We start from the raw sequence: 9,602 nt of genomic DNA, 5'->3' as shown, positions 1-9,602 counted from the left end.
TTTTTCTTTCTTTTTCTGATTCTTTTCCTCACTATTGACTCATTGGTTTTCCATAAGACTCCCACTCCTACTACTCCACTGAAAATATGCTCTCCAAGGTCAACCTTTTCATTGCAAAATCCTCAGTCCTTATTTTCTTTGACAGCTCTCTCCAGCCTTCAGCATAGTCAACTATTCCAAGCTTTGCAAAATGTCTCCTTGGCTATTCATTCTCTTATTTTTCCCCTAACTTTATGTCTGCATCTCATCTGTCTTTTTGATTGGCTTTACTTCCTCTGCTGGTTGTGAAATGTAATCTTCAGGCTCAAACCTGCTCCTAGTTATGTGTCAGAGCCATTGCAGCCTGGTGAATGACTCTCCAGACTGCACTCACCCTTTTAAGTGTTCCCTGAACTCAAGCTCCATCTCTGCAACTGCCATTTCCACAGGGATATCTTGACATCACCTTAAACCCAACATGACTGAAACTACATCTGTTGGCCCAAATCAGTTTTCCCTCTAGATGTTCGTCTTTCTGCCCACAGAACTAGGTCATAATTTCATTGCTTTGCAACAGTCTTTGGCCAAAAACAAAGAAAAAGCACACAGTGATCTTTACTTACAGTAGAAAAAGCAAACAGAACAAATAGTCTGAATACAAGAAAACTTTTTAAGAGATGATTTCATAAAAGAAATCATTCCAATACATCATCATGTCAATTTAAGTGTAGCCAAAAGAGTAAATTTAACTCCAGTTTTGGAGTCAGTCAGTCCCTAGAGAGAAATGCGCTCATTACCAATATCAACACCTTATCCTCTAAGCCCTGTGGGCTGAGAATCAGGAGGAAGCACTACTCTTCTCCATCAGCTGTTTTCAAGTCTTTTTTCAGTGTCCTTCTTTGTCTGTTACCTTGTTATGCTCACAAAATATCTAATTCAGGTCTTGCTCATCTTATATCAAGATACTACAATGTTCAAATTTGTAACTTCATGACTGATACACTTTGCCTCCCATATTCTGTTCCTGTTTTCATAAATTTAACCTCTAAAAAATTCTCTTTGGCACTTTGCTGAATACAAGATAGAGCATTCAGCAAAGCTGAGTATATAAGGTCTATAAAATCTGATCAAAAACTGCCTTTGTAATCTTATCCACCACTAAATTCCTTTACAAACTATATCTGATCAGTTTTTGATAAGTGTTCTGTCTGAAAGAAATAAAAGCAGTGAATGGATAGGGGAAAAAAGAAAAACCCAGGGAGCAGAGATTGTGTTAGTCATTCAGTTGTGTCTGACTCTTTGTGACCCCATGCCCTGTCCCAGCCGGCCAGGCTCCTCTGTCCATGGAATTCTCTAGACAAGAATACTGGAGTGGGTTGCCATTTTCTTCTTCAGGGGATCTTTCCGATCCAGGGATCAAACCCAGGTCTCCTTCATCGCAGGCTGAGTCTTTATAATCTTTATAATCTGAGTCTTTATAATCTGAGCCACCAGGGAAGCACCAAGGAGGGATTAGGTGGGATTTAATGAGTGTAGAAAAAGAATAAAGAGCCTAGAGCCAAGGTTTCAGGGTTCATTTTTTTTTGGCTGTAATTTCACATTTGATCCAGTTTTCCTTCTACCTCACTGACTTCTCTTTCTTATGCTCCGTAGGAGCCAAAGAAGGAGCATAAGAAAGAGAAGTCAGTGAGGTAGAAGGAAAACTGGATCAAATGTGAAATTACAAAAGAAAAGGGGGAAATATTCTAAAACAAAGATGGAATGACCAACTACATAAGGTAAAGAAAGATGGTAGATCATTAAGTTAGGAATGGGGAAGTCAATGCCAAAAGCAAGATCAGCAGATTGGACCAATGAAGTCTAGAGGAGGATAAGAAGAGAGATGAATTTTGGGAAGAAGAAATGGTGAAGGGTCCAGAGCTCTTATATCTTATTACAGTGAGGATGGCAGAGAAATTTGATTATAGACAGATAAGTAATGTGAAGGTGGAATATTATAGTATGTTTGTATACTAAGAGAAATGATCCAATAAAAGAGAAACTAATGTTGCAAGACAAAGAGGGTGTAACTGAAAGAGCAAAACACTTAGGCAGATGAAAGAGAATGGGACTGTGTACAATTGTGGAGGGACTGCCCTTTGATAGTAACAGAGGTACTTCCTTGGTTGTAAGAGAAGACAGAAGTTATGAAAACATGGGGTGTGGAGATTTTGCAGTCAAAATGTGGAGCCGGCTCCTCTCTATGGCTTCCATGTTCTCAGTCAGGTATAGGACTTGGAGTAAGGGGGTGAGTGGGGGCAGTATACAAAGTTTAACAACAGAAAAGGTATGCAAATAAGATTTCAGAGAGTGAAAAAATTAGCTTGCTAAGAAACAACCAAAATTCCAGGCAGTACTGAGACCTAATAGAGTTTTGAGAGCATTACTTTTTCTTTGGCCTTATAGTACAGCGGAATCTTAGTTTCCCAATCAGGGATGGAACCTGGGGCCCCTGCAGTGAAAGTGCAGAGTCCGAACCACTGGACCCCTAGAGAATTTTGGAGAGCATTAGTTTAAAATGAAACTCACTTTAACTTAAAGTGAAACCAGGGTGCCTGAAGGGTTAATTTTTTCCAAGTATGAAAGTGAAAGCAACACAGTCATGTCCGACTCTTTGAGACCCAGGAACTCTCCAGGCCAGAATACTGGAGTGGGTATCCTTTTCCTTCTCCAGGGGATCTTCCCAACTCAGGGATCGAACCCAGGTCTCCTGCATTGCAGGTAGATTCTTTACCAGCTGAGCCACAAGGGAAGCCCACATATAAGGAAGGGGTAATGAATACACAGGGCAGAAATGGGACCCACCCTCATGATTCATTACTTTAAGATGAACATTCTTTCCATTAAATTATTTTTCTAATGGTATTTTTCATATTTTCCTCTAGAAAAACCATAGGTCAGGTTATAATTGAATAAATTATTCTTTTTGAATTTAAAAAAATCTGAAAGAATGGTAAGCAACAATACCTATGGGTAGAAATTAAAATGGCTTCCAGCATGAAACCATTTGTAACCTGTTTACCAATCAGCGTACATTTCCCCCTGTAAATATTGCAAAACGTCCATATGCTCACACTGCAAAAGCCCCCTTGGAGCCTTGTAATCAGGCCAGTGGACCATATTGTTATGCACAACCTAACCTGTTTCCTTCTCGGGCTCCCAATAAAGGACAGCAGGTTGATAGAACTAGAGCTAATTAACACCGTGTTCATCTTGCCTTATGCTTAGACTGCCTAAAGGAAGCTTCTTTTTTTTTCCTTCTGGCTGATGATAAAACAGAATCAGTCTCTTTGCTCTCTGAGCTGAGTCATTTATCAATCATAATTCTGCAGACACACTGAAAATAAAAGAAGATATAGGTATACACACACATACACACATTCTTATGTGTAAAATGTTTTATGGTATGTGTGTGTGCATTTGTACATATGTGTATTTAGCACCACAGTATAAAACAAGGGTGTGGGGGAAGTGGGCATAAATGGGGAGAGGTTGAGGGAAGAAAAGACTGGAAACTGACTACAGCTATTCCTGGAGAAGCAGGGTAGAGGAGAGTTAAAAACAGACTCCCAAGTCAAACTTCCAGGTCAAATCCTGGCTCTGACACTCATTAGGCACATGGCCCTGAGCAAGTAAATTGTCTTTTCTGGACTTCAGTTACCTTTCTTATAAAAGAGGAATAATGATAGTAACTAAATCAAAGGTTATTGGGAGGATTAAATGATTTATTATTTGTAGCTCTGGCACTTAGTAGCTGGTGAGCCTAGAGATGTCATTTAACCATTTGAGATTCAATTTCCTTATCAATAAAATTTATTTGGTTTTGTAAATATTTCCTCTTACAGGAATCTACATTTTCTGGTATTTTAGTAATGCATTTTATCAAATTTGTGAGGAAATAAAGATTATATTAGTTATAAATCTTTTTCAAAATAATCTGTTACCAATGCCTGTGTTAACATCAGCAACCAAAAAAAAAAAATCTATCATTTATATTTGATTCAGGGATGTCATGTGAACCTAGAAAGCAGAAATGTCTTCCTAAAAATGTGTCTACACTAATATTTTAGTTCTGTGAGGCCTTTAGCCAAAGAAGTGCACAACTGACGAAGCTCAGTCTGCAAAATAGACTGTATAGCAGATGCCTCACCAACACAGCTAAGAGAAGTTCTAGAATGGTCACTACCAAGAGAGCACTTAGTCTCCTTTCTTTGTGTCTTCTGCCTCTTGCTTCATTAAGAAGCTTTGCTATAGCTCCATAAGGGCAGACCTATGTTTTGCTTACTCTGTATTCTCCTGGTGAGAACAGAGACGGGCACACAATAAGTCTCCAAAATGTGTGAAGAGTGAGTGAGGAAGGGAATGAAAAGGTTCATTTGTTTATTTGTCTCATTTTTCATCTGCCTTGATGTCAGTTCCCATAGTCTAAATCCTTTGGGTAATGCTATAGTAAATATTCTTTCTAATATGATGGAAACATATAATATATATGTTTGCATAATCAATTCCTAGGAAGTGTTTAGAAAGTTCACAAGAAATTCCTAATTATTTGCAATGCCTATATAACCATCTTTGCCTATAGCATAATATATTGCTTCTTATAATTTTGGTGTCCCCCCACAGATACACACACACACACACACACACACACACACAATCTCTTTTTCTCAATGAGCACTCCACTACATCAATGATTAAAAAGACACATACTCAAAATGCTAAGGGGGAAAGCAGGACAACAAAATTCTGGTTTGTACTTAAGGCCTTGGGCTTTATTTTTCCATATGACTACTGAGCTTGCAACATAGCAAATACAGATTTCAAAAGATCTTTTTCATCCCTCTGTTTTGTGATTTGTGCAGCCAAGCATGTTAGAAAGAATAAGTAACCAGAACAAAAAGCTGACCAGCAAATAGATAGAAATTTGTAATCAGTGAAGAGAATACTTTCCTCAGGTTCCAAGATTATCTTTTTTTTTTCTTTTTTAAACTCTGTTTTGCAGGCCAGAGCAAACACAATTCTATAGCACCCAATTATAACCAAGTGAAAGCACTATCAAATAAGACTCTGAATCTTGGCTAGAATAAGATGGTCAACATATCAAAACAAGAAAGAAAGAAAGAAAACAGTAATTCCACAAGAATCATTTGGATATAAAGTGTTTGGTAATTAGTTTTCTAATACATTTCTGTGGCTTAACCATAATCTCAAGAAATCTTTAATGTTTCAAATCGTTTGGGGATTCAGAGAGCTTAATTTCTGAAAGATTGTGTGATCTATCAAAGATCATTTAATAGAATGACTTTTATTACAGTGAAGCAAATAAAGAAAGAGTAAAGGAGAAAAGATATACAATGCAATAGAAAGGATGCTAGACAAAGGATCACAAGATCTGAAATCTAATCTTTTTTTCCTATTTTTAATAGCTTTATTGAAATGCAATTAACTATAATTCACTGATTTAAAGTGTACTATTCAATGGCTTTTATATATTCACAGAGTTGTGCAACCATGACCACAATCAATTTTAGAACATTTCATCACCTCAAAAAGAAACTTCACACCCCTTAACTGTCACTTCCCCAATGTCCCCACCTACCCTCACAGCCCCAGGCAACCAGTAATCAACTTCTGTCTCTGCTGTTGTTGTTGTTCAGTCACTAAGTCCTATCCAACGCTATGATCCCATGGACTGCAGCATGCCAGGCTTCTCTGTCCTTCACTGTCTCCTGAAGTTTGGTCCAATTCATGTCCATTGAGTTGGTGATGCTACCTAACCATCTCACCATCTCATCCTCTGGCACTCCCTTCTTCTTCTTCTTTTTTTTTTTTTTTTTGAGATCACAATTGCTGTATTTATTTATTTATTCTATTTATTTATTATTTTTTGTTTCTGGAGGCTAATTACTTTACAATGCTGTATTGATTTTGCCATACATTGACATGAATCCACCATGGCTGTACATGTGTTCCCCATCCTGAACCCATCTCCCTCCCCATCCCATCCCTCTGGGTCATCCCAGTGCAGCAGCCCTGAGCACCCTGTATCATGCATCAAACCTGGACTGGTGATCCATTTCACATATGATAATATACATGTTTCAAAGCCATTCTCTCAAACCATCCCACCCTTGCTCTCTCCCATAGAGTCCAAAAGACTGTTCTGTACATCTGTGTATCTTTTACTGGCTCGCATACAGGGTTATCATTATCATCTTTCTAAATTCCATATATATGTGTTAGTATACTGTATTGGTGTTTTTCTTTCTGGCTTACTTCACTCTGTATAATAGGCTCCAGTGTCATCCACCTCATTAGAACTGATTCAAATGTATTCTTTTTAATGGGTGAGTAATATTCCATTGTGTATCTGTACTACAGCTTTCTTATCCATTCATCTGCCAATGGACATCTAGGTTGCTTCCATGTCCTGGCTATTATAAACAGTGCTGCAATGAACATTTAGGTACATGTGTCTCTTTCCCTTCTGGTTTCCTCGGTGTGTATGCACAGCAGTGGGATTGCTGGGTCATATGGTGGTTCTATTTCCAGTTTTTTAAGGAATCTCCACACTGTTCTCCATAGTGGTTGTACTAATTTGCATTCCCACCAACAGTGTAAGAGGGTTCCCTTTTCTCCACACCCTCTCCAGCATTTACTGCTTGTAGTCTTTTGGATCGCAGCCATTCTGACTGGGGTGAAATGGTACCTCATTGTGGTTTGATTTGCATTTCTCTAATAATGAATGATGCTGAGCATCTTTTCGTGTGTTTGTTTGCCATCTGTATGTCTTCTTTGGAGAAATGTCTATTTAGTTCTTTGGCGCACTTTTTGATTGGGTTGTTTATTTTTCTGGAATTGAGCTGCATGAGCTAATTGTATATTTTGAGATTAATTCTTTGTCAGTTGCTTCGTTTACTGTTATTTTCTCCCATTCTGAAGGCTGTCTTTTCACCTTGCTTATAGTTTCCTTTGTTGTGTAGAAGCTTTTAATTTTAATTAGGTCTCATTTGTTTATTTTTGCTTTTATTTCCAATATTCTGAGAGGTGGGTCATAGAGGATCCTGCTGTGATTTATGTCGGAGAGTGTTCTGCTTATGTTCTCCTCTAGGAGTTTTATAGTTTCTGGCCTTATGTTTAGATCTGTAATCCATTTTGAGTTTATTTTTGTGTATGGTGTTAGAAAGTGTTCTAGTTTCATTCTTTTACAAGTGGTTGACCACTTTTCCCAGCACCACTTGTTCAAGAGATTGTCTTTTCTCCATTATATATTCTTGCATCCTTTGTCGAAGATAAGGTATCCACAGGTTCATGGATATATCTCTGGGCTTTCTGTTTTGTTCCATTGATCTATATTTCTGCCTTTGTGCCAGTACCATACTGTCTTGATGACTGTAGCTTTGTACTATAGCCTGAACTCAGGCAGGTTGATTCCTCCAGTTCCATTCTTCTTTCTCAAGATTGCTTTGGCTATTTGAGGTTTTTTGTATTTCCATACAAATTGTGAAATTATTTGTTCTAGCTCTATGAAAAATACCTTTGGTAGCACGAGAGGGATTGCATTGAATCTATAGATTGCTTTGGGTAGTACACTCATTTTCACTATATTGATTCTTCCGATCCATGAACATGGTATATTTCTCCATCTATTTGTGTCCCCTTTCATTTCTTTCACCAGTGTTTTATAGTTTTCTATATCTAGGGCTTTTGTTTCTTTAGGTAGATATATTCCTAAGTATTTTATTCTTTTCATTGCAATGGTGAATGGAATTGTTACCTTAATTTCTCTTTCTATTTTCTCATTATTAGTGTATAGGAATGCAAGGGATTTCTGTGTGTTGATTTTATATCCTGCAACTTGACTATATTCATTGATTAGCTCTAGTAATTTTCTGGTGGTGTCTTTAGGGTTTTCTATGTAGAGGATCATGTCATCTACAAACAGTGAGAGTTTTACTTCTTCTTTTCCAATTTGGATTCCTTTTATTTCTTTTTCTGCTCTGATTGCTGTGGCCAAAATTTCCAAAACTATGTTGAATAGTAGTGGTGAGAGTGGGCACCCTTGTCTTGTTCCTGACTTCAGGGGAAATGCTTTCAATTTTTCACCATTGAGGATAATGTTTGCTGTGGGTTTGTCATATATAGCTTTGATTATGTTGAGGTATGTTTCTTCTATGCCTGCTTTATGGAGAGTTTTTATCATAAATGGATGTTGAATTTTGTTAAAAAGCTTTCTCTGCATCTATTGAGATAACCATATGGTTTTTATCTTTCAATTTGTTAATGTGGTGTATCATGTTGATTGATTTGTGGATATTGAAGAATCCTTGCATCTCTGGGATAAAGCCCACTTGGTCATGATGCATGATCTTTTTAATATGTTGTTGGATTCTGTTTGCTAGAATTTTGTTAAGGATTTTTGCATCTATGTTCATCAGTGATATTGGCCTGTAGTTTTCTTTTTTTGTGGCATTTTTGTCAGGTTTTGGTATTAGGGTGATGGTGGCCTTATAGAATGAGTTTGGAAGTTTACCTTCCTGTGCAATTTTATGGAAAAGTTTGAGTAGGATAGGTGTTAGCTCTTCTCTAAATTTTTGGTAGAATTCAGCTGTGGAGGTGTGCGGGCGGCGTGTGTCCTCCCGGGCGCCAGGGGGCGCTGCGCCGGGGGGGGCGGGCCCGGCCTGGGCCCGCCCCTCCTTCTGCCCGCGGCCCCTGAAGCGGGCAATGGCGCGGAACGTGCTGATGACCAGAGTGGACCTCAGGAACTACCTCGATTGCATCTACAATGTGCCAGTGGCCGCCGTGCGGACGAGGGTGCAGCACGGTTCCAACAAGAGGAGGGATCACAAGAACATCAGGATAAAGCAGCCAGACTGTAAGGTGGCCTACGTGCAGCTGGCACACGGGCAGACCTTCATGTTCCCAGATCTGTTTCCCAAGGGGAAGCAGCCTGGCGGCAGCTCTGCGGATGAGGACCTCCGGGACCAGGTGCTGGAGGAGCAGCGGCAGCGCCAGAGCCCCAACCCAAGGTGTGGGGGTGTCCCCAGCTGGTTTGGCCTGTGACGGGAGCCAGCCGTCACACTCAAATAAAGTGCGGCTTGTGGAGATGGAAAAAAAAAAAAAAAAAAGAATTCAGCTGTGAAGCCATCTGGTCTTGGGTTTTTGTTTGTTGGAAGATTTCTGATTATAGTTTCAATTTCCGTGCTTGTGATGGGTCTGTTAAGATTTTCTATTTCTTCCTTGTTCAGTTTTGGAATGTTGTACTTTTATAAGAATTTGTCCATTTTTTCCAAGTTGTCTACTTTATTTGCATATAGTTGCTGATAGTAGTCTCTTATGATCATTTGTATTTCTGTGTTGTCTATTGTGATCTCTCCATTTTCATTTCTAATTTTATTGATTTGATTTTTCTCCCTTTGTTTCTTGATGAGTCTGGCTAATGATTTGTCAATTATTTAACTTCTCAAAGAACTACTTTTGGGTTTGTTGATTTTTGCTATGGTATCTTCTGATTCTTTTGCATTTATTTCTGCCCTAATTTTTAGGATTTCTTTTCTTCTACTAACCCTGGTGTTCTTCATTTC

At 38.6% G+C, this 9,602-nt stretch overlaps 1 protein-coding gene across 1 annotated transcript; it reads left to right on the top strand.

Annotated features, from left to right (window-relative positions):
- Window positions 1-8,748: 8,748 nt before the first annotated feature.
- LOC129639688 (39S ribosomal protein L23, mitochondrial-like) lies at window positions 8,749-9,116 on the top strand. The gene has a single exon (XM_055564874.1). It carries the CDS (start codon window positions 8,761-8,763, stop codon window positions 9,079-9,081), a length of 321 nt encoding a protein of 106 aa, XP_055420849.1. The 5' UTR covers window positions 8,749-8,760; the 3' UTR covers window positions 9,082-9,116.
- The last annotated feature ends 486 nt before the right edge of the window (window positions 9,117-9,602 follow it).

The sequence above is a fragment of the Bubalus kerabau genome, chromosome X (genome assembly GCF_029407905.1).
Source record: "Bubalus kerabau isolate K-KA32 ecotype Philippines breed swamp buffalo chromosome X, PCC_UOA_SB_1v2, whole genome shotgun sequence".
In the NCBI taxonomy this organism is placed as follows: Eukaryota; Metazoa; Chordata; class Mammalia; order Artiodactyla; family Bovidae; genus Bubalus; species Bubalus kerabau.
The sequence above is the reverse complement of the archived record's forward strand: the minus strand, read 5'-3'. Positions and strand labels throughout refer to the sequence as shown.